Source organism: Salvelinus fontinalis, chromosome 21 (assembly GCF_029448725.1).
Source record: "Salvelinus fontinalis isolate EN_2023a chromosome 21, ASM2944872v1, whole genome shotgun sequence".
Lineage (NCBI taxonomy): Eukaryota > Metazoa > Chordata > Actinopteri > Salmoniformes > Salmonidae > Salvelinus > Salvelinus fontinalis.
In genome coordinates this window covers 20,996,457-21,022,455 of record NC_074685.1, presented here as the reverse complement: position 1 = coordinate 21,022,455, position 25,999 = coordinate 20,996,457, and the positions used below count along the sequence as shown (strand labels likewise).

The 25,999-nt window shown below is 40.8% G+C and overlaps 1 protein-coding gene across 2 annotated transcripts; it reads left to right on the top strand.

Moving 5' to 3' along the window:
- The first annotated feature begins 1,861 nt into the window (after nucleotides 1-1,861).
- Nucleotides 1,862-25,858, top strand: LOC129818414 (intracellular hyaluronan-binding protein 4-like). Of its 2 annotated transcripts, XM_055874261.1 has the most exons (11): nucleotides 1,862-2,175; nucleotides 3,533-3,695; nucleotides 6,280-6,462; nucleotides 8,491-8,673; nucleotides 19,357-19,477; nucleotides 22,109-22,255; nucleotides 22,383-22,454; nucleotides 23,133-23,210; nucleotides 23,460-23,640; nucleotides 25,145-25,330; nucleotides 25,539-25,858. In XM_055874261.1, exons 1-11 carry the CDS (start codon nucleotides 1,984-1,986, stop codon nucleotides 25,602-25,604), a joined length of 1,572 nt encoding a protein of 523 aa, XP_055730236.1. In that variant the 5' UTR covers nucleotides 1,862-1,983; the 3' UTR covers nucleotides 25,605-25,858. The 2 variants fall into 2 exon arrangements, with proteins under 2 accessions (XP_055730236.1, XP_055730237.1); XM_055874262.1 differs by lacking the exons at nucleotides 1,862-2,175; nucleotides 3,533-3,695; nucleotides 6,280-6,462; nucleotides 8,491-8,673 and adding an exon at nucleotides 18,391-18,837.
- The last annotated feature ends 141 nt before the right edge of the window (nucleotides 25,859-25,999 follow it).

Genomic DNA, 25,999 nt, shown 5'->3' with positions numbered 1-25,999 from the left:
CTGTTGTCATTGCAGGCAATCCCAATGCTGTGCGTTACAGGGAAGACATCCTCCTCCCTCATGTGGTACCCTTCCTGCAGGCTCATCCTGACATGACCCTCCAGCATGACAATGCCACCAGCCTTACTGCTCGTTCTGTGCGTGATTTCCTGCAAGACTAGAATGTCAGTGTTCTGCCATGGCCAGCGAAGAGCCTGGATCTCAATCCCATTGAGCACGTCTGAGACCTGTTGGATCAGAGGGTGAGGGCTAGAGCCATTCCCCCCAGAAATGTCCCGGGAACTTGCAGGTGCCTTGGTGGAAGAGTGGGGTAATATCTCACAGCAAGAACTGGCAAATATGGTACAGTCCATGAGGAGGAGATGCACTGCAGTACTTAATGCAGCTGGTGGCCACACCAGACACTGACTGTTACTTTTGTTTTTGACCCCCCCTTTGTTCAGGGACACATTATTCAATTTCTGTTAGTCACATGTCTGTGGAACTTGTTCAGTTTATGTCTCAATTGTTGAATCTTGTTATGTTCATACAAATATTTACACATGTTAAGTTTGCTGAAAATAAACGCAGTTGACAGTGAGAGGACATTTTATTTTTTTGCTGAGTTGATGTATATAGTCTTAATTCATTCCTACTTAGATTTGTGGGTATTGAGTATATGTTGTATAATTTGTTAGATATTACTAGTTAGATATTTATGCACTGTTGGAGCTAGAAGCACAAGCATTTCCCTACACCCGCAATAACATCTGCTAATCACATGTATGTGACCAATACAATTTTATTTGGATTTAATATTCAAACTGTTGGAGTGCTGGGTAGAGTGAAGTCTGTGAGGATCACGAGAGGCGGGCTTGTTTGAATTTTATTTTGTTTCCGCGGATCAGAAGAAACATGTGTGCGTCTCACCCGATTTGATAAGTTTGAAGTGTTGTGTGTGTCTCTTAGGAACAGGGCACCCCTCAAGTGGGTTATATCTGGTGTCTCATGGTAAATCGATGTTGAAGAGTTAAAAAATATTCCTGGAGTGATTGATGCACGTCGGATTAATCGTGTGGTGAATAAAGAAAAAGTGAAGAGTCTCTGTTCTTTTCTTTTTTTATATGGTGTCTCTCCCTACTCAAGTGCAGTTAGGGTATATTAACTACAGAGTCAGAGCATTTATCCCAAGACCAATGCAGTGTGATCGTCGTAAAGCATTTGGTCATGTTTCAAGTGTTTGCAGAAGGGATAAGCCGAGGTGTCAAAGTTGTGGATAGATCATATCATGTGTTATATAAGTGATGAAAATGTGACAAGAGCGTGAGGTGGCCAAAGTCAGGGCTGTCCAGAGCATTTCATATGCAGCAGCTGTTAAAAAGGTTAAGGGTTTGAATGGTGCACCTGAAGAGTCCATGGTGGTGGATAGGCCTTCACTGCAGGCTGCAGGGGTTGCCTTTCACGAGCAGGATCCTGACATTTTAAAGGTTAAGAAGGTGGACTTGGTGGCCTTTATAGCTATGATGATTAATGGCACTGCCAAGTGGAGAGAAGATCCAGGAAGATAAAAATCATTGTGGATGCTGCGGAACGGTTCCTGGTGCTGAAAGATTTCTCTGCGAAGGAGTTACATGGAGCCATACCACCCTCTCGGGTCCTAGAACCTGATAAGGGAGATATAGAGATATGAAAGAAGGAGAAGTGGTAGTTTTGTTTTGTCAGTGTACTATTTTGATTTGGGTGGATTAAGTTAGTTTCCCTATTATGTATGGATTTTTTTTTTAATTGGTCATGTTTTGGTTTCAAGCCGTCCAGTTGGTGGCGGCAATACACCTTTTTGGTTTGTGGTCAGCCTTGAAACCCACAGAAGAAGAATAACACACATTTCCGGAAAATTTCCTCACATTGGTAGCTACTTGCCAGCAGTTAAGTTATAATTCTATTCAATACTTTTTGATAAACATATTTCATCAATCTTAAATTAATAATTGCTAGTTTGCAGGAATGTTGAGTAACGAGGCTTTTCAGAGACAATTATCTACCATTGTCGAGGTATTAGTTGCAGCGTCAGTCGCGGAGATGGGCAGACTCCTCAATGAGTGCTCTGCTACTGTTATGCCTCTAAAGTTGGTCCAGCAGAATGAGGAAAGTATTTTGCTGAAGAGTAGGCTTCAACGTGCTAACAAAATCAATACAGTGAGTACACATTTGGTCGTCTACCGTTGGAAAAACGAGTTTGCAGGCGACTGACGACAAACTTGGCTAGCTAGCAAATTGTTATTTAAAAACTTTTACCAGAATCCTGCAATTTTTTAAAACCGTGTACTTCAAACGCAAATATAAACTTGAGTTTATAGAATAGAATCCATATATACATATGAGATGAGAAACGTTAAAGCAAAATATGTAAACATTATTAATGTGGCCAGTGATTTCAAGTTTGTGTATATTGTGGAAGTGTGGTTTCGTCGGATTGAGGCAAGCATAGCTGTATGGATCTGAGTTTATATTTGACAAATTCCATTAGGTTCCTCGCTGCTTGGTTCTATTTGTTTCCTAAACGGTTTCCGTTACAATACGTAATGAATATAGACCATCTAACGTTAGTTACCTACTAGTCTCAAACTATGCGGCCTTCTCCCTACAGTTTTCTGCCAAGCTTCGCCCATGACTGCCTCATCTGAACTACAATCCCGACGCTGTGTGTTTAGAAACGTAAATAGTCATAGCTTGCGATACGGTTTTCGAAACATATTGCCCATAAATTTCATCAGGTAGAAAGAATCCTTCAGTTTTTCACAGATCCAACAGCTATGTGGTCCTCAATCCGACGAAACTACACTTCCACAATATACACAGACTTGAAATCACTGGCCACATTAATAGTGTTTACATATTTTGCATTACTCATCTCATACGTATATATGGATTATATTCTAATGTATCTTACTCTATGCTGCTCTGGCATTGCTCGTCCAAATATGTATATATTTTTAATTCCATTCCTTTACTTAGATTTGTGTGTATTGTTGTGAATTAGATATTACTGCACGGTTGGAGCTAGAAACACAGTTTGCTACACCCGCAATAACATCTGCTAAACACATGTATATGACCAATAAAATTGGATTTAGACTACACTTCCCCAGTTACGCTTACACACAGGTGGTTGGAGCATGCTAGATAGCTAAATAGAACAGGTCTCTTTTCTGTAAACAAGCTCTGTAACAGATAGATATGGCCGTGTGGGAACTCTAACCCTATCAAGGTGTGTATCAATTTACCCTTTTGTTTTTTGAAAATGATTTCTTGGTGATATGAAAGATAAGGTCCTTATGCTAACAAAACCGTACCGCAAGCGATGCAGACTGAGCGTCTGGCGTCTTAACAAAACTAAGTCCAATGACTTATGTGTAATGGAACTGAGTCATTGTCAAGTGCTAGCTACTTACTTACTGAACCAAAGATACTTCCCCTTTCATCTGTGATTGAACTGTCGTTAGCCCACCTAGGTAACCTGCTAGGTCATTAACTTCATATTTTAATCTTTCAGAGACAATTTTCATCATTCATGGAGATGTTGGGTAAAACATTGTTGGAAAAAATGGCAATGTTAATGAATGTGATCATGGTCGAAAAGGAGAAGACTGCCACAGGCATGAGCGCCCAGAGGCGTGTCAGTCGGGCAAGGGGGACAGAGGAAGGAGCACCAAGAGGTACACACCCATAGGGAAGATTTTCTTGTCTCCTTCTCAAAAGGTCAGAGGGGAGGGACCTCTGCAGGGCCTAAAATTAACACCCGCCAAATGCGGGTAGATTTTGGCATTGGCGGGTAAGATGTCTATTTCATCAGCAACGCTGGTGGGTGGTCATGGCTCCACAGTGCAAGCATTTAACTTGAATTTGAAAATACAAAAACGTTCAAAGTAAAGTATGAGCACATTAATAGCAAAGTAAATGCTGCAGTAGCTGTTTCCAAAGCTTTGTTTCGTAGCTGGTAGATAATCACACAAACTATGAATCCCATAATAATATTACACCCAATTGTGTGGAAATTGACTAAACTTTGTCCTTATTGGCTATTTACATTGTTTGGCTCACAAGCTCCCACCCTTAAAGGGTTCGGTAGCAGAATATTTTGTCTTGTGATATGTAGTTTAAAAAAAATGTTTTTATGAAATAACATTGAGCAATATACCACAACACTTCTAACTAGTAATACATTTGTTTTAGAAACATGACCAAGCATGCTCATCTGTGCCATTTTTTTGGGGGGGTGGTGTAAAATATATATTTTGACTGGTAAAAAATCAGTGGTTGGTAGTTTAAGAAAAATCTAACTCCCACAGTGGCTGTTAGACCAAAAGGTTTGTTTTAGGCCCAGGACCTCTGGCTTCTCATCCAATGGGTTTTCATAAGGAGATGAGGAGAGTGGTTGCGAGGAGTATGTACAGTGCATTTGTAAACTATTCAGACCCCCCCCCCCCCCCCCCCCGACTCCTTCCACATTTTTTTACATTACAGCCTTATTCCAAATTTGATTAAATCATATCAGAAATACTTGACAAATTAGCAAAGTGTTTCTGGCTTTGGCAGGGCAATGTATGTTTTTCCGTGATATTCCAAATGTCTGTATCGCAATTTTCCCCATTTTTTTTTAATGAGCGTTTCTGTCCGCTTGTTCTCATGTTGTCTTTTTGGTCTTGTCTCCGTCGCTCCTTCTGTGCTGTTAGCACCTTCCCAATTACACCAGAGATCTGTATATAATGACGAAATGCCCATGTCTCCGCCCTAACTATGGGAGTTGTTATTCCCAAAGGCGGGAAGATGGGCGACAAGCGTAAGTCCAAAATTAGCCCACAGAAAAGCATTGGGCATATTTTGGCGAGAGTAAAACATCTTACTTCAAAGGGTTTGGGTTAAATGCATTAAGACACATTTCAGTTCAATGCATTCAGTTGTACAACTGACTAGGTATTCCCCTTTCACTTTGCCTCTTCCTTTGTTTACACACACACACACACACACACACCAAGCCCCTGCCACTCACACAACAAAGAAATCACTTCGTCCTCTTGACAAGCGGTTTCAACTCGCTATTTGCATTTGAGGTTTGGTCCGACAACCGGACATATGGACACCAACACATTGAGACATTATTTTACTGTAATAGAGAAGTGAACCTTTATAACAAAACCCTGGTCTATTTCTATGGGTACAAGTACTGTTCATACCCCTCTTGTTGGTGGAGAGAATTTAGCAGATTTAAAGCTTATTTCCCGCTATTCTACACATTTTGTCATGGGGTGCAAAGAAGAATTGTTAGTTTTTAAGCAAACTTTCTTGCTATTCTATACATTTTGCCATGTCTAATGTGTATTCATGTGATTTGAGTGGCAAAAAAATTACAACACCTATCTATGAGCTAAAAATCCTAAATTAAAAAACCGTTCGCTGACATGGGCTAGTTGATCTGGACACGTCTGACAAGTTATAAATAGTTCTCTAAGTTATGCAATGACAAGAGGCACTGATGATGTGCTTTTGCATTCTATTTTATATTTGTTACTTTGTATTTTTAAATACATTTTCTCCCCAATTTTGTGATTTCCAATTTGGTAGTTACAGTCCTGCCCCATTGCTGCAACTCCTGTACGGCCTCGGGAGAGGTGAAGGTCAAGAGCCACGCGTCCTCCGAAACACGACCCTGCCAAGCCACACTTCTTCTTGACACACTGCTCGCTTAACCCGGAAGCCAGCCACACCAATGTGTCGGAGGGAACACAGTCCACGTGTCAGCGTACATGCGCCTGGCCTGCCACAGGAGTCTTTAGAGCGCGATGGGACAAGGACATCCTGTCCGGCCAAAACCTCCCCTAACCTGACACTGGGCCAATTGTGCGCCGCCTCATGTGTTTCCCAGTCGCGGCCGGCTGCGACAGCATGGGATTGAACCCGGGTCTGTAGTGACGCCCCCTGCCGATATCTCGCCCCACAGTTTGGGAACCACTGTTCTAGCCTAGTGCATTTTGTACTCCTAACTGACCCACTTAGCTAGCTACCTCACCGGATAATGGTAACAACAAACAGTGCACGCATATTTGTATGATGAAATACTAGGCTGATTTCTAGCCATATTTATGACTAAAAAGGAATATGTTTTGCAATGGGAGTTCATTGTATCAAACACTGGAGTTAAATTCTTAGCTATCTGATTTCAAATGTGGAATATTTAGATTTTGTTTTTGTTGCATGTTTAAAAAAGTAAAAAGTTATACAGTACTCATACTGTTTTTTTAGGAGACAGTCTTCATTTCCACAACTACTGCACTGACCCCGTCTCTGAGAGTGCTCATCAAGAGGAGGATGACTTTAACCCCCAGACCTCACCTGCCTCAGACACACAAGACGACCAGAGAAACACGGAGCCAAACTCAGGCAGGAATGGAGAAGATGCCCAGTGTGGAGGGGAACCTACTGGAGGTATGGGCAGAATTACACTGAATACAAGTGGATATGGTAAAGTCAATTAGCCATAATGTGTGCTGTAATTTTATGAAACGTAGTACTCGAATCAATAAGCTAATGACTTTGTGGCACAACTACCATTAAGCCAACCTTTGAGTCAGTGTTTGTCCTGAGTATACTTAAACATAATCAGCCAAAACCCCATTTAATGTTCCTTTGCATTTATTTAGAAAATGGCTACAGTTAAGCCATATTCAGACATATTTAGTTTTACTGGGGGAGGTTGGGTAATTGAATAATGTCCATGAGCACAAAACACCACAGCTGCAATTTTTGTCCCGTGTGATCTGCCATGGCAGTAATTTTCCCATGGCAGGAGAGTGATAATTCCAGCCTGAATAACAACCTTTTTTTTTTGTCAAACTCCAGGGTCCTCTGATAATACTATATCCTGTGTGAATCAACATCCCTGTGCTTTGAGGGGTATTAGTGTTAACATGTGCTGCCTGCATTTTGGGTAAGATCATGGGAACAAATTGATGCTTAAAACAAAGTGCTAACCACATAGCCTAAGTCTTCTGTTTACACACACCAAGCTCCTGCCACTCACACAACAAAGATGAGATATCACTTCTTCACCTCTGACAAGCGATTTCAACTCGCTATTTGCATTTGAAGTTTGGTCCAACAGAATGGGTCACATGGACACCGAAACACATTGAGACATTATTTTACTGTGATAGAGAAGTTACCTTTCTAACCATACCCTTTTTATGTTTCAACTGCGAAAATTACATGCAGAGTAGACACTCCTGAAACAGTAGTATCAATGAATGTTGATTGTGGAAAATGAATGCACAGTTTGTCACACAGCATTGAAGTAGCGCTAGCTGCACTCTAGCCAAAGACTGTTATACTAGCTGTCTCAATTTTTTTTTTTACATTTAAAAGAAATCTATCTATCTGTGTGAACAATAATCATAAAACACAATTTATTAAATTGGCAAGTCGTTCTCATTCTGAGAAATAAGGTAGGCCACTTCTTTTTAACATCTTAACAAAGTGGACAGGCTAGCATTCTGGTCAAACAGTTGGAGACGGACAGAAAGGTGTGTTCATAACAATTAATCTGTTCTGCCTTGTAGGCTAGCAAATAGATCCAAGTTGGCATAACTTGAAATATAATGATTAGTTTAAAGATTGTCTGGCTACTCACAAGCTAGCATGTGGGCTTGTGCTTGAGAGATTGTTCGAGACCTGTGTTCATTTTCTATAATGCCTGCTACAAGAAGTTAGTCATTATTAGTGAACGTGCATTATGCATGGTTCTGGTTAAAGTTGTAACAAAAAAGGCATTTTCATAGACTTGACAAACAGATCAGTAAAATTATTTGATAGCACAATTACATTATTAGTGGTGGTGGTGGAAGGCTTATATTTAGCCAAGGTATAATTTCACAAGCCCCGAATTCATTAGATTATTGCAGATTGTTTGAAATGAAGTGTATTTGATCTTTACTTGTAGAACAAAGCTTATTTAGAGAACATTAAAACATCTAGAAAAATATTGTGTATCGCCTGTAAGTTGGGGAAAAACTCAAGGAGATTTTTTTAGGCCATTTCGCCCAGCCCTATTTCTGGCTATATCAGAATAAAGATTTTCACTTTCATTTGATCAATTAATCATTGGTCATTCAAAGGTGTGTGTGTGCTGAAGTATGCTAATTGTGTGAAATGTATCCAAATTCAGCAAGTGTTCTCGTCTAATGCAATTTGTACTCCTAATTGACCCACTTAGCTAGCTACCTCACCAGATAATGGTAACAACAAATAGTGCACGTGTATTTGTATGATGTAAATACTAGGCTGATTTTTTGCCATATTTATGACTAAAGGAATATGTTTTGCGATGGGAGTTCATTGTTTCAAACACTGGAGTTAAATTCTTAGCTAGTTAACTTCGAATATGGACTATTTTGATGTGGTGTTTTTGATGCATATCTTTTTTTAAATATTTTTTTATACACATACTGTTTTTTTTAGGAGACAGTCTTCATTTCCACAATGACTGCACTGACCCCGTCTCTGAGAGTGCTCATCAAGAGGAGGATGACTTTAACCTCCAGACCTCACCTGCCTTAGAGACACAAGACAACCAGAGAAACACGGAGCCAAACTCAGGCAGGAATGGAGAAGATGCCCAGTGTGGAGGGGAACCTACTGGAGGTATGGGCAGGATGACACTGAATAGGGTATAGTCAATTAGCCATAACGTGTGCTGTAATTTTATGAAACGTAGTACTTGAATCAGTCAGCTAATGACATTGTGGCACAACTAGCATTAAGCCAACTTTTCTGAGTCAGTGTTTATGATTTAAGGATACTCAGGACAATCAGTTACACCCCCATTTAAAATGAGTGTTCCTATGCATTTATTGGGTAAAATGCCACCAATTAAGCCCTATTCGGACGGGATTCGTTTTACTGGGCGAGGTCGGTGATGTAACCTTTACAAAATACCGCTGTCGTAATTTTAGTCCTTTGTGAATCTGCCACATCAGTCATTTTCACATGTCTGGAGAGTAAAATCTCCAGGCTGAATAAACTACAATTTTTTGATGAACTCCCAAGATCTTCTGGTAATACTATATCCCGTGTGACTCGACATCCCTGTGCTGTGAGGGGTATTACAGCGTTTACCATGTGCTACCTGCAGTTTGGGTAAGATCAGGGGAACAAATTGATGCTTTAAACAAAGTGCTATGCACGTAGCCAACAGATGAGATGAATGATCTGTTTTGTCATATAGCCCGTCACCTTTCCCAGTGCTAATTTCTCTTTTAAAAGATTCATCTGATTTTTATTGTGCCAATTAATTGATAAATTGGCAAATGTCAGTTAATTAAATGTATGCATACATATTATTTAATTTCTTTGAAATTAAAGCCAATTCGAATCATGCTCTGGAAAAACATGCTGGCGTAATAACTACATAACCAATGTTCTATAGTACCGTTGAATAGGGCTTTAGACTGTTGAGGAATACTTATCTTTAGCTGTTACTCTTTGTTAGCTGTTTAAATTATTTATGAGAATTGTTAGTTAATATCCACCATCTTATTCATACATGTAATGCAGTAGTTTGTGTTACATTTACGCCTCAACAACGACAATGACCCTCTGTTGCAGATGTCGTATTGCTCTCTGAATTTGATCATCAAGAGGAAGTTCACCTTAATCCCCAGTTCTCACCTTCATCAGACCCAGAGAAACAAGACAGCCAGCCCTCAAACATGGAGCCAGGCAGGATTGGAGAAGATGTCCAGAATGGTGATTCTTCAAATACAGACCAAAAGTCAGATGCAGGTGATGCCAGAGCAGTGAAGAGGCCATTCATTTGTGACTCTTGTGGAAAGTATTTCAATTGGAGATGCACGCTTAAAGCCCACCGTAATCATCACACCAAACCCTTTAGCTGCCCACAGTGTGGGAAAGGTTTTGGTACGAAGACTGGGTGTAATAATCACCTCTTGGTGGTGCATTCTAAAGACAAGCCCTTCAAATGCACAGATTGTGGGAAAAAGTTTGCTTTGAGAAAAAGTTTGGTCAAACACAGGGATTTCAACCCAACTCTGCACACCTGCACAACATGTGACAAAATCGTTCAGTGGGGAACATGTGCTAAAACGGCACAACTTCAGTGATCACCCGGAAAAGACATACATCTGCTCTTTGAGTCCAAAAACCTTTCGGTCATGGCCAATATGGAAACGTCATAAGGCAGAGCACTCGGAGAAGAAGTATTGCTGTGAAACCTGTGGCAAGATTTTCTGTTCATCTTCATCCTTATCTTGTCATCAGAGAACAACTCCTAGATGTCATAAGGCAGACCACATAGGGGAGAAGGGGGGAGAAGTATTGCTGTGAAACCTGTGGCAAGCTTTTCTGTTCATCTTCATCTTTAGCCAGTCATCAGAGAACAACTCATAGAGCAAAAATAGCTGTGATGTATGTACTAAAGGTTTCAGGGATGTAACCAATTTCCAAAAACATATGACCTCCCACATTAGAAAAGGCCATGTTAGTCTAGAAAAAGCTTTTGTCTGTAGTGTATGTGAGAAATGTTTCTCATGTGCACGCACTCTGAGATCATCTGACCATTCATACCGGAGTAAAACGTTTTGGTTGTAGCATATGTCACAAACGTTTTAATCTTTCAACCAGTCTCAAAGGTCATATGACTTTACATACTGGAGAGAAACCTTTTGTCTATGGTTTATGCGGCAAGAGTTACTGTCGGGCAAGCCAGCTCAATGCACATGCGCTTGCCCACACGGGAGAGAAACCATTAGTCTGTGATGTATGCGGCAAGCGTTTCCATCTCCCACACTCTTTTGAAAGACAAAACCACCCACACTGGACAAAAACCTGTCTGTAATTCATGTGGCAAATGCTTCAGGGGTGCAAGTGCTCTCAAACAACATATGGCCCTCATCCATACCAGGCAAAGAGACCACCGGTACGTCTGTGACGTTTGTGGCAAATATCTCCCTGATGCAGCTAGGCTCAAATGACATATGTTCATACAATACTGGTGAACAACCTTTTGCCTGTGATCTATGTGGCAAAAGGTTCAGTAACCCAGGCAATCTCAAAAGACACAAGCTGTCTCACACAGGGCAGACATTGTATGTTTGTAATACTTGTGGTAAAGGTTTCACCCGTTCAACAACCCTTAAGATACATCAACGCAGTCACACTGGTGAAAAGCCTTACTTGTGTGATATTTGTGGGCAAGGCTTCACCTCGCATGCCTATGTCAAGAAACACAAGATGATTCACCTGCCATCTCAACGTCGTTCAAGACCGCAGAACACTGGGCCAAAGTCGCATGCCTGCAGCTACTGTGGTAAAGGCTTCTGTTACAGATCTGTGTTGGATCAGCACATGCGCACTCACACAGGAGAAAAAACATTCAACTGTCTCATTTGTGGGAAATGTTGCATGTTTAAGGCTACTCTTGAAATACACATGCGTACTTACACAGGGGAGAGACCATATGCTTGTAATGAATGTGGCAAGAGTTTCTCCCAGAGTAGTCATTTTAGTATCTCACCAGCCTGTGCACACTGGTATCAAAGCATTTGTGTGCAACAAATGTGGGAATGCCTATACCTGTATCCTAAATCTGAAAGTTCATAAGTGCAAGTTCAACCAGAAAACAGTCCATGGACAGAATGTACAGGATCACTGAAGAAAACTGCTCACATGATCACTCTGCATAATAGGATTGGCTTACTTCATAGATGTTCAGTTTCATATGATGGAGGAAAGACTTGGGTATACCTTTTTAAAACCTCTTAGATGTTCTGGTACCGCTTGTTACCGTCATGATCACTTAGAAATCGATCTGTAGACACCGTAGATCTTAATGGCTTGCATTGAGCGATAGCCCTGGTTCCCACGGACACAGTAGTATTTTCTGAGCCTGTGTGACATAGGATGTGAAATCTGAAAGGACTTAAAGCTGGGATGTTTTTCCTACCATTTCATTAGCTCGTCTAACTGCCGAACTCCTGTCTGAGTCCCACATCGCAGCCATTGACAATAGAGGTCGACCGATTAATCGGAATGACCGATTTCAAGTTTTCATAACAATCGGTAATCTGTATTTTTTACACATTTATTTAACTAGGCAAGTCAGTTAAGAACACATTCTTATTTTCAATGTCGGCCTAGGAACGGTGGGTTAACTGCCTTTTTCAGGGGCAGAACGACAGATTTTTACCTTGTCAGCTCGGGGATTCGTTTTTGCAACCTTCCGGTTACTAGTCCAACGCTCCAACCACCTGCCTTACATTGCACTCCACGAGGAGCCTGCGTGGCAGGCTGACTACCTGTTATGCGAGTGCAGCAAGGAGCCAAGGTAAGGTGCTTGCTAGCATTAAACTTATCTTATAAAAAACAATCTTAACATAATTACTAGTTAACTACACATGGTTGATGATATTACTAGTTTATCTAGCCTGTCCTGCATTGCATATAATCGATGCAGTGCCTGTTAATGTCTCATTGAATCACAGCCTACTTCGACAAACGGGTGATGATTTAACAAGTTCATTCGCGGAAAAAGCACTGTCGTTGCACCAATGTGTATCTAACCATAAACATCAATGCCTTTCTTTAAAATCAATACACAAGTATATATTTTTAAACCTGCATATTTAGTTAATATTGCCTGCTAACATGAATTTCTTATAAAAAGGGAAATTGTGTCACTTCTCTTGCGTTCCGTGCAAGCAGTCAGGGTATATGCAGCAGTTTGGGCCACCTGGCTCGTTGCGAACTGTATGAAGTCCATTTATTCCTAACAAAGACCGTAATTAATTTGCCAGAATTGTACATAATTATGACATAACATTGACAGTTGTACAATGTAACAGCAATATTTAGACTTAGGGATGCCAACCGTTAGATAATATTGTTTCATTGAAAATAATTCATTTTCAATGAAAGAATAAACGTTTTGTTTTCGAAATGATAGTTTCCGGATTCGACCATATGAATGACCAAAGGCTCGTATTTCTGTGTGTTATTATGTAATAATTAAGTCTATGATTTGATAGAGCAGTCTGAGCGATGGTAGGCAGCAGCAGGCTCGTAAGCATTCATTCTAACAGCACTTTCGTGCGTTTGCCAGCAGCTCTTCGCTGTGCTTCAAGCATTGAGCTGTTTATGACTTCAAGCCTATCAACTCCCGAGATTAGGCTGGTGTAACCAATGTGAAATGGCTAGCTAGTTAGCGGGGTGCGCGCTAATAGCGTTTCAAACGTCACTCGCTCTGAGACTGGGAGTAGTTGTTTCCCTTGCTCCGCGGCTTTTGTGGAGCGATGGGTAACGATGCTTCGAGGGTGGCTGTTGTCGATGTGTTCCTGGTTCGAGCCCAGGTAGGTGCGAGGAGAGGGACAGAAGCTATACTGTTACACTGGCAATACTAAAGTGCCTATAAGAACATCCAATTGTCAAAGGTATATGAAATACAAATGGTATAGAGAGAAATAGTCCTATAATTCCTATAATAACTACAACCTAAACCTTCTTACCTGGGAATATTGAAGACTCATGTTAAAAGGAACCACCAGCTTTCATATGTTTTGAGCAAGGAACTTAAACGTTAGCTTTTTTACATGGCACATATTGCACTTTTACTTCTCCAACACTTTGTTTTTGCGTTATTTAAACCAAATTGAAAATGTTTCATTATTTATTTGAGGTTAAATTGATTTTATCCATGTTAAAATAAGTGTTAATTCAGTATTGTTGTAATTGTTATTATTACAAATAAAAAATAAAAATCGTCTGATTAATTGGTATCGGCTGTTTTTGGTCCTCCAATAATCGGTATCAGCGTTGAAAAATCATAATCGGTCGACCCCTTATTGACAAAGCACGTGGCTGCAATCATTACATCGTAATGCCGTAGAAGAGTGGTTTCATCAGGGTAGCAGAGATCGATATATAGCTATTAATCTAAAATAATTCCGATTTTTAAACACACTTTGTTTGTCATTAATGGACAAGCTAGAGCTCTGTGAGACGTTCACAGCGATGGGGGCAGATGTTTTGATCAAGAGACCTTCAGAAAATTTTCTGTAACTAAACATACAAATATATATTTTAGTTGTAAGGAAGGTGAAATCTTAGTTTTATTTGATTTTGTTATATTTAGAAAGTGTATAAGCCATTTCAAGACTTATTCATTCAGTTTTGTTGAATTGGAAATGCATAAAATATTTAATTATCATATTTGTACTGTGTACTTGAGCTTGTGTCCTCCAAAGTGACTACACCTCAGCAATATATAACTATTTTTACCAGAAAGGTGAGATTTTAACCTTGTCTTTGAGTATGCAGCGTTGCTAGTTATTGTTTATGGATCGCTCATGATAAATAATTACTTTTGGAGAATACGTAGATGACATTTTCAATTACATTTAGTTACATTTAACTGGTTTTAATGATGAATGGATAGTGGTCATATTTTTTCCTAGAGAATTCAGATATCAGTTTCATTTGATTGAAATTAATTTTGAAAGTGTTTGGTGCTCAGGATCTGTAAATAAACAAACAACCTTAGGGTGGTAATCTTTAAGAAAAAGTGAGACAGGTTTTTTTTATACTTTAAGACCTGTGGCGGTCAATGCCGTTTTAGTTGAGGGAGTACTAATTTATTTTCATGAGCATGACTTTATTTCTATTACTGCATATTGGATGACTATCATTCATATTCCATTCACCCAGTTAAATGTAACAACAATAGGTTTAGGCTACTACATGATACTCTAATTTTCTTTATACCCATCCTGAGATTGCTACAACCTAGCCTATGAATGAAAGTTTACAACGTAGGTACACACAGGTCGAGACAAATTTGATGTGACACAGTTACATTCAATACCACCTTACACACTCTTGCCTGCATCTAGCTGATAGATGGTGTAATCATTAGTCCATCAGTTGCAAACGAGAGTTTCTATTGGACAAATTCAGCTATGTTTATCCCCGTTTTGTTCCGTTTGCTTCTGTTTAAGAAACGTTTTTCAACAGAATCGGCAGAATGAATACACCTGATCATGCGTTAACACAGTTCAGTTTCATAGAGCCACGTTGTATTTCTCGCATCTACGTTATGCTCTAACCTCCTTTCACCTCTTCCCTTTGCTTGTAGACTTCAATGCACAACACATCAGCTGTAGACTTCAATGCACAACACATCAGCTGTATGTGACCAGTCAAAAGAACCTTTCCAAGCCAAACCGCTACACAATGGGGCGGCAGCGTAGCCTAGTGGTTAGAGCGTTGGACTAGTAACCGAAAGGTTGCAAGATCGAATCCCCGAGCTGACATGGTACAAATCTGTCATTCTGCCCACTGTACCTAGGCCGTCATTGAAAATAAGAATTTGTTCTTAACTGACTTGCCTAGTTAAATAAAGGTAAAATGGTTGGACAACATGCAGTTCATGCAAGAGCTCTGATAGGTTGGAGGACCTCCTCTGGAAGTTGTCACTGTAAGTTTATGGAAGGGGATGAGAACCATGAGCCTCCTAGGATTTGTATTGAAATCAATGTACTCTGAGGAGGATGGAAGCTAGCTGTCCTCTGGCTACACAATGGTGCTACCCTACAAAGTGCTGTTGATGCTAATGTAGACCTTATTTGCAAAAGTGTTTTAATCAATTACTTTATATTTAGTTTTATCTAAGAAGGCAACTTTTTAAATGTTTTCAAATTTACATTTGTATGAAATTCATTGGGGTTATGGGGTCTCCTCTCCTGGGGTTTCCTCTTCCTCCTCTAAGGCGCCTCCACTGTTCAAGACAGGCCTTTTCAAGGCTCTCGAGTCCTCCTGGTATTATTTTCTCTGTTTTGGGGGTTTGATGAAAATGTATTTTTTGCAGCAGCACTGTGCAAAAGATAAGATCAACACCTGGTTAAATTAAGGGATATATTTCTTATTTTTAATTTTAGTTTGAAACGAATACACAAAAGAAAATTAAACATCTCTGGTATTTAAGTGTTGATCCCATGTTTCAATGGCAGAAATAAAAGATCCTAGACACTTTCCATACGCACAAAAAGGTTATTTCTCTCAGTTTGTGCACAAATTTGTTCACATCTGTTGGTGAGCTTTTCTTTTTTGCCAAGAAAATCCATCCACCTGACAGGTGTAGAAGTTGATTAAACAGCATGATCATTACACAGGTCCACCTTTTGTGGGGACAAAACAATCCTACTAAAATGTGCAGTTTTGTTACAACACAATATCACAGATGTCTCAAGTTTTGGCATGCTGACTGCAGGAATGTGCGCCAGAGCGATTGCCAGATAATTTAATGTTAATTTCTCTACCATAAGCCGTCTCCAACTTCGTTTTAGAGAATTTGGCAGTACATCCAACCGGCCTCACAACCGCAGAGCACATGTAACCACGCCATCCTCCCTCCATATCCTGTTTCTTCACCTGCTGGTTCCTAGCTCACAATACTAGCAAAGTTAACTGTGCTGTTCCTTGCATGCGATTGGCTGTGGTTTTGGGGGTGGCACGCAGCCTGGGAGACGTGCTGACTGTCAGGCATCATTCAGGGCTTAAATACCCCACGAGGGCTTAGTTGAACCACGAAGTCTTAGCTCAAGGTAAGGGACATTACGCTGATAACATTCTAATTTATTAATGACAATTAGCTCCAAACACATGAAAGCATGATGTTAAAATGAAATGTACCATCCCTTAGTGTAGCCATCAATAAAAAAAAGTATGTGCTGATCCACCATGGGCTGTCGCTTAAGTTATACTGTCAATCTATCATCAATAGATCCAGTCATATTTATAATTTCTCGTGATCTCGACAAAACAGCCCTTGTTATGTAGAGATCATGATCATGTAGCGGTCATGATCTCTACATAACTAGGGAATATCTCTGGACTTCTGTACTGTAGCCTATTTCACTTCATCAAACCCCAAGAATGAATATAAGATAACTCAATAAATCTGCGATGAATTTTGACGTTTTTTCCAGAGGATGTTTTAATTGCGCAATTTGATATCTAGCGACGGTGTTTGGTGCATTATTTCTTAAGTAAAAAAATGTGCAACATGTATTATGTAAACAAAGTCAGAGCTGCTGGGCAGGTCTGTCTCACTGTCTATGCTATTGGATAGAGAGCAATCACCGCAGCGGTACACACAATGTTAGTGGGTAAATAGACATCGTCAAATCAAAACCCAACCTTAATTTACCCGTTGGGACGCACGGATGTTCCAAACTCTGTTTTAGACGAGACTCACGTTATGACCAAAATTATCCTATTTACTCGTAGTACATTTTGACTCTCATGGATGCCACACAGGCCGTTTCAAAGGTATTTGTTGATTATTTTTATGGAATGGCTTATTTACTCTAATAGAAGTTTCGTAATGCTTATGTAGTTACCGGTGTACTGATATAAGTAGGACACGTGACACTCTGGGAATTTAGAGAATAAACACTCAGAGTTGTGCCTGTTGTTTACTCCTCCCGACTGCCTTCCTTTTTTAAAGATATTTATTTTCATTATTGGAGCTACCACTTGAGTATCTGGTCAATGTAATGGATAATCTGTGAGTTGGACAATTTTTATCCCCATAATAGTTAATAGGCATTATATAGTGCTTTTCTACTGACTGGGGTACTCAAAGCACTTTACATAGTAGGGTGAAATTCACCTCATTCAATGTGTAGTACGCACCTGGGTGATGCATAGCAACCATTTTTGTGCCAGAACACATCAGCTGGAGAGGTGATATATGCTAATGATTAGGTAGCCATTATGAAATGGGTTCAGGTTGGGAATTTAGCCATGACACCAGGGTTAACGCCCCTACTCTTACAATAAGTGTCATGAGATTTTTAATGACCACAGAGATCTGGGACACCCATTGAACATCCCATCTGAAAGATAGCACCCTACGCAGGGCAATGTCCCCGTCACTGACCTGGGATCTCTTTAGGGAAGAGTGCCCCCTACTGGCCCTCCAACACCATTTCCAGCAGCATCTGGTCTATCCAGGGACTGACCCTGCTTAGCTTCAGAGGTAAGCCAGCAGTGGGATGCAGGATGGCATGCTGCAGCAGGCTTTGAATGGCGGTGACCAACCTCTTGACAAAAGTGATCGAATATGCCCATTGATTGTTTGGAGACAGCTTGTGTCAATTAAAGAACATCTATGAAATTTCTACCTGCAGAAAACCTAATTGATAATGATAGAAATAGGTGCCAAAAAACCCTACCCAAAAGCATGCCTTTACGCTATGATGACGTTAACGTGGTGTGTTTCTTTAACACCTCATGAATAATATTGTAATATTATGGGGCAGGGTTGTATATAAATGATCCGCCATTTTGGAAATACCGCATGCTCAAATGCTGTAGCCTGCCAGGTTCTAACTTGATGCAGGGGATGTTCATAATTTAATCACAGGTCAATATGTTTGTTCTTGAATCATTCGGTTCGTAAAAAAACGTCATTAGCTTTAGCATTGTATGTAACCCAGGTTTTCTTCCAGCTGATTTTGAAAAACATTCTCAACATGAAGGGTATAATTGAAGATCCCACCGAAAGTGCTGGTTTTGGGTGCGCCGTGACAAACCGTTTTGGTCAGCTTTTAGACGACGAGGCCGACCCTTTCGATATTATTCGCCAGGCGCAGGTGGAAAAACAGAAGAAAAAGGATGAGCCAAGAAGAACTGATTCAACATCCAAACCTGTCAAGAAGGAGTCTCAAAAGGACAAGAGAACTCCCTTGAATGCTGTGGAAGGCAACCATTCACAGGCAAAAGTTTTACAGGGTAATGCAATGGGTGAAGGCCTAGCTAGCTGACGTGAAGATGGGCAGTATTGACGGCACGTGTCAGGTGCATTTAACGTGTAACGTTAGTTATCTAAAACATTTCAGGCGTGTCAAACTTGCGTAATTGACACTTGTGATAGAAATGAACTATTCCTGTCCGTCGCGTGTCCATCCATGTGTTATGGAACTCCCCACGTTATTATGCACATGTTGTTCGCCGTCTGGCTGGCGTAGTAGCTAACTTAACTACCTTTTTAGCTAACTAGTTAGATTTCTAACTAGCTAACTTCAGTGCAACATGGGGGTTGTGTTAGGTAGTTAACTTTTTATTTTCACAGGAACTTTCGCGGAATTGCTAACAAGGTATAGATTGATATAGTTAGCACTAGCTTACAATCACATGCTAGCAATCTAGTTAGGTTTAGCTAGTAACCTATAGTAGATGGAGGCCTTTTTGAAGTGGCCAGTTTAGAGGGGGGGGTGTAGGGTGATTACATAATTTGTCATTTTTGTGCAGGTCAGAAGTATCCTCCTCGAGGTGCACCTGGCCAGGTGGAGGAGAGGGGGGAGCGACGAGTTGCCTTCCGGGATCGGAGGCAGAACGACAGTGAGGCTCCGCTAGGATACTCAATTGAAAGGTAGTTATACACTAGAGGTGGGAATTTTCTTGGTTGACCGATTGAACATGACATTGGCTGCTTTTACACAAATTCGTCTTTTGACCAATTAAATCAGCTCTGAAAGACAGGATGATTAAAGGGCACGTGTTCTTTTCCAGAAGATCAATGGAAATAGCCCCATTCTGATAATTTTACACTGCCTGTGTGAACAGCCATAGGCTATTCAAGTAGTAACATGTGCAATTTCCTTCAGTTTTCTATCTATGCTAACCCCACTTTGCAGAGCTGAGAGAACTGTATAGTTGTATGCATGTTCACTCCAACTAGCCAACCAGTGCCTTCTGTGGAGCCATCATGCGCCTTACTAGGGTTGTGCTGAACTCGTCATACCTATAATCCTATCTGTTTCACACTTGATAGGCTACTCATAATTGTCTTTACTTGTGTTCGGAAAACCCAGAAGTGCAGTAAAGCCTGTACTAAAGTGCTGCACCATCACTCAAGTGCTTCTGTTCCTTCACTCATTCACACATTGCTCACGATCCTGACATCTGAAATGCACATTACTTTCATAGTCTTATCAACAAAATGGGTTCATAAATGATGCTTGGCTGGCTACTGCTGCCTGCATTTATTCCAGATGTTCTTGCCCTAGTAGCCTAGGCTACATTGTTTTACTTTCGAGAGGTGCAAAATTTCTCTCCTAACATGTAGCCTATGCTACAACATTTGTACAATCAAAATTAACTATTTAAATGTGTAATTTTATCTTCTAATGATCTGTCGCTTGGAAAACATGTCGGAGAAATAATCATAGTAAGGGAGACATGCGTGTCTGGTGAATTTAGTTGCCGGACAAAGTAGTAAACACAAACAACTGCCACAACATGGCCTCAGCAAATCCAGCTGAAAATATAAACAGATCGATAGCTGGAATAATGCCTAGCTACTGATTTTGTTTGGAGAGGTGGTGTGAGTCCTGGACAACAAGAGATGAGATGTTTGTTCTTATCAATCATGGCAGCAGGCAGCACACTGCCGGTGTCTTTACTGGCAGCTGAATCGGTCAGTTGGGGTTATGTATTCTGCACGGTTTGAGTGACATGAGAAATGCTACCTTTTTTTAGCAACTTTCTCAGATTACAGATAATGACGTTGTATCCGTCAAATTCCTCATATCCCTAACGATTCTCCTTTTGTCTGAGTACTCGGCACACCCCTACTCCTTACCCCAAAACTTCAATTAATATCTCAGGTGTTTCTTTGATTAATAAACTGAACACAACTAGAACGCATTAGACTGGCTATTTGAGCCAGGCGTCTATTTCCTTAATGCATGCAGCTTTTGCTCATTTGCATAGTTGACTGTTTAATTCCAACATTATAATACTTTTCTTAATTTCTGGCACTGTTTATCACTTTTCTTATGCCTCTATAAAAAATTAACTTCCCTTGACTGAATATAATAGTCTCTTTGACTGTGAATTTGTCTGTTTTTACTTTCACCAGTAGAGGGTGATGGCCTAATTTCTAATGTTTTGTACTCCTGAAGTTGACTGTGTGTTTGCCATTTTAGCTAACACTTCTCAGCTGTTAGCAGCCAATGGCTAGCAGTTTCTTACTGGTGATTACTGAATTATTTAATTTAACAAATTAAACAAAGGTGCAATATGCAAAGATCGCTCCACCATTTCCTGGTCGCTAAAATTCTAATAGTTCACTTAAACAAGCAGTGTAGAGAATGACTCACTGTACCATCTAAACCGCTATAAAATTTGTTTTCAGTAACAAAATAATTTTTTCTGTTTGAAGCATGCCTCAAGTGTAGGGCTGGGCAATATATTGTGAGAACTGGTACAGATTTTTACAATGGTCTAAAGGTATTTTTATGCAGTGATAAATTACCATGTTGGTCAACTTCACTATCCGTTTGGTTGAGAATAAAACCATCATAATGGAGAAAGCCTACTAAAACCACGTGGATTTTTTTTTTTTACCTTTCTACGCTCATGCACAACTCATAAACAATATTAGAACTTCAGAAACAAAATGTTGCCCTACCATCAAATTAGCCAAAATATCATCACACCATATATTTTATTGCCCTACCCAAGTGTCAGGTCTGGAGCGTGACGTCACAATCTCTGCTGGTCGGCTACTGCATAGCAACCTAGCTATGCCAAAAGCCCTGGTTTGCCCTAAAAAGCCTATGTAAATTACAATCGCCAGAATGGCCAAACCAACATTTTTCCGTAGCGCTGACATCTTCCATGTATTCCTATCATCTACTGGTTTTGTCTATGTTTTGAAGCTGGTTCACAAAACCGAAAGTAAGATGCAAAAACAACTTAAGAATGGAAGCTTAGAAATGGAACAGATCTATCGCTGCATAGACTTGTTTTCAATGAGAATGAGATCAGTAATTTATATTTCTGTGAGAATTTGGTCAGGTCGCCCAGTAAGTTATATGGTAGCTTTAACCTGTAAACAAGGTAACCTATTTTAAACAATCCATTTAGAAACTGGTGTTTATTTGCTGAAATGTGTGCCTTTGCCTGACTATTAAAATGGACAGGTGGCTACGTGAGACTTAAGTTTTTATGTTAACTAACCGCTACCCCCCCCCCCCCCCCCCCCCCCCCCAAACAGGCCTGTGGATCAGGGTGAGCGTGCCGCAAGGGGCCGAGGTGGTGGCCGTGGAAGAGGAATGCGCGGCAACAGCAACTTCAGATCCACAGATGGCTTTGACCAGAGAGGCAAAAGGGAGTTTGAGCGCCACAGTGGCAGCGATAGAACGTAAGAGCAATACTTAACGCATTGCTTTTAAATCAAGTTTGTCTGTTTCACAATGCATGTGAGTGTTGTACTTGGATTATGACAAAATAGTTGAGGTTGATGACATTTAAACTTTTGCCTGTTGCAGTGGTGTCAGGCCAGAGGAGAAGCGAGGGGGCAGTGGTCCACGTAACTGGGGATCCATGAGGGACCACATGAGGTGAGTAAGCACATTAGGATTGTAAATGTGAGACATTTAACTGTGCCTCAGTGTGTGAGTAGCTATATTTGTACTCTGCCGTCCTATTTTGGACTATTAGTAGGAGTAGCCTCAAACCCAGGCTTCTCACATTCTGTTCAAATGCCTTGAAGTCTTCCTCAGGAAGACTATAAAAAGGGGGTTAGTACAGTAGTCTAGGTGAAAACCAGTCAAATGTTTTTTGCGTTGATCCAAACAGGTTTCAATGTTTCTGACTGGCAACAAGCTAGCTAGTGAAGGTAGCGCCGCATAGGCTACTAAAACATTGTCCAACACTGTCGGAAAAGACTGGGACAAAACAAAGCTCAAACAAGAAAATGCCCCTCCTGATGGGCAATATAATTTCTACTCGGACCCAATCAAATGGGAGTGTTGAAAGCCAGTGCTCTCATTCAAACGTACAATCCCATACGGAAGTTGTTCAGACTTCAAATAGTTGTCAACAAGCTGAGATTTGGATGGAACTAGCCATGCTGTGGCTTGTCTCTTGAAAAAATATTAAAATGAGAGGCAAAATATTCCTTTGGGTCTCATTGAGGTGGGTCTCAACCAATGTTACTTGGCACGTCTTCATCAGCACTTTCATATGAATTATCTTGAATGATTGTTACTGTAGTTATACTGTTTATGCGATTTTAGTGCTGCCGCTGATGGGGCTCCCACTGAGGGAGGGGATGGAGATGAGGTGGCGGATTCCGCAGAGACTGGAGCAAATCGGTGAGCGAGCCAAGTGACTGACCAGCGCAGCAATGTTAATCAGACCACACAGTGAGACAGTGCAAATAATATACATGTGTAGCTTACTACTTTATGCAAATCCTCTACGATACTCAATACATATTCTGGTCTATACATACCCTGAACTCAGACATTATCATTTGAAATGCTCACATTTACTCTAGTTATAGAATGAGTTTCAGGTTGTATTAGATTTCCATCCATCCATTCCATGTTGATTCTCTGCAGTGCCCCGGAGACTGAAGGCGAGGGGGAAGCAGTGGTGGAGGTTTCCGTGGAGATGTCTCTGGATGAGTGGAAAGCCCTACAGGAACAGAACCGGCCCAAGAGGGAGTTCAACCTGCGCAAGGCTGATACCATTGTGCCTTCTGACTCTGTGGTCATCCACAAGTCCAAGAAACAGGTTGAGGTGAGGAATCTTGCACAAATGCTGCAAAAACAGGATGCTTAACTTCTTATGGCTGCAATCCCGTTAAAGGGATGATATGACAGCAGCCAGTGAAAGTGCAGGGTGCCAAATTCAAACAGAAATCTCATAATTAAAATTCCTCAAACATACATGTATCTTACACCATTTTAAAGGTAATCTTGTTGTTAATCCCACAAGTGTCCGAGTTCAAATAGGCTTTACAGCGAAAGCACCACAAACGATTGTTAGGTCACTGCAAAATCACACAGTCATTTTTCCAGCCAAAGACGACAGGAGTCACAAAAAGCAGAAATGGAGATAAAATGAATCACTAACCTTTGATGATCTTTATCAGATGACACTCATAGGACTTCATGTTACACAATACATGTTTTGTTCGATAAAGCTCATATTTTTATCCAAAAACCTCAGTTTACATTGGCGCCATGTTCAGAAATGCCTCCAAAATATCCGGAGAAATTGCAGAGAGCCACATCAAATAACATAAATACTCATCATAAACTTTGATGAAAGATACATGTTTTACATAGAATTAAAGATACACTTGTTCTTAATGCAACCGCTGTCAGATTTCAACGGCAAAAGCACAATATTCAATCTGAACAGTGTTCAGCCACAAAAGGAAGCCATACAGTTACCCGCCAAATTGTGCAGTCAACAAAACTCATAAAAAGCATTATAAATCTTCACTTACCTTTGCTGATCTTCGTCGGAATGCACTCCCACTTCCACAAATGTTCGGTGTTGTCCATAATTTATGTCCAAATAGCTATTTTTGTTAGCGTGTTTGGTAAACAAATCCAAAGTCACGGAGCGCGTTCACTAAAAGCAGACGAAATGTCAAAAAGTTCCGTAACAGTCAGTAGAAACAAGTCAAACGATGTATTGAATCAATTTTAAGAATGTTTTGAACAAATCTTCAATAAAGTTCTAACCGGAGAATTACATTGACTTCGGATGTGCGATGGAACAGAGCTCCCTCATGTGAACGCGCATGGTCAGCTCATGGTAGACCTGACTATTTCCTGTCTCCATCGGCCCCACCTCACAGTAGAGGCATCAGACAAGGTTCTACAGACTGACATCTAGTGGAAGCCGTAGGAAGTGCAAACTTATCCATATCCCACTGTGTGTTCAATAGGGGCTGTGTTGAAAATCGACCAACCTTAGAATTCCCACTTCCTGTTTTGATTTTTTTCTCAGGTTTTTGCCTGCCATATGAGTTCTGTTATACTCAGACATCATTCAAACAGTTTTAGAAACTTCAGTGTTTTCTATCCAATACGAATAATAATATGCATATATTAGCAACTGGGACTGAAGAGCAGGCAGTTTACTATGGGCACCTCTGTGCACCTTTCATCCAAGCTACTCAATACTGCCCCTGCAGCCATAAGAAGTTAATATCACTGCTTTTTTCTTTTCGACCTCATTGAATTACAGCAAACTGATTTATATGGTGCTTGTTTCTCTTGATCAACAGGAGGGGGTTGAGGAGGATGACGCTGCAGCCCTCCGTCGCCCTGCCAATGACATCACAGCCAAGTTGAAGATTGACTTTGGCAGTCTGGGACGACCCTCACGGGGTACCAGAGGAGGAGGAAGAGGTGGACGAGGTGGCCCAGCCACACGGCCAGAGACCATTTCTCCCCAGAAGCCTCCTGAGAAGGTATGTCTGGACTGAATGGGTCCTGTTAGATATACATCAGGGGTTTGTAACCATTGCCAAAGGCAGAAAGGATGGTGGGCAGGTTCAGTTCGCCTTTCTGCCTGTCATTCAATTGTGAATAGCACTGCAATAGGCCTTTGGCAGCATATTCCTTACCCGTGTGTTGATACACAGGTATCCCATAAGTTGACTGATTGATTCTCCTTAGGCCCGATTCCAGCAGGGACAGGCCCCAAACCCTGACGACCCAGAAGACTTTCCTGCCCTTGCCTAAAGGAAGCGGACCAGCACTGGACCAGAGCCCAGTCTACAGGTGGCCCTTCACCTGTACTGTGCCTTAGTGGATTTGGCTGCACTTCCCAAGAGGAGCAGGAAATAAACTGGTCATGCTCGTATCTATCCCAAAGGACTGTATATATCAGAGTTCCTATCTGCTCTCTGTATAGTTCAGATGAATAGCCTTTCATTGTAATGGGAAATATGAATACTTGACCTGTTTATTAAAAAAATAAATACTGTTGACATTGACACGACTTAGGATACTATTTGTTCAACCACAAGTGTAAACTGACAGTGGTAGACCCCTTATGGTTTCTCCAGTGACGTCTTATTAAAGCACATGGATTGTTTTATTGAATAGCCATTTGTGCCAATGCCTAGACAAGTGTG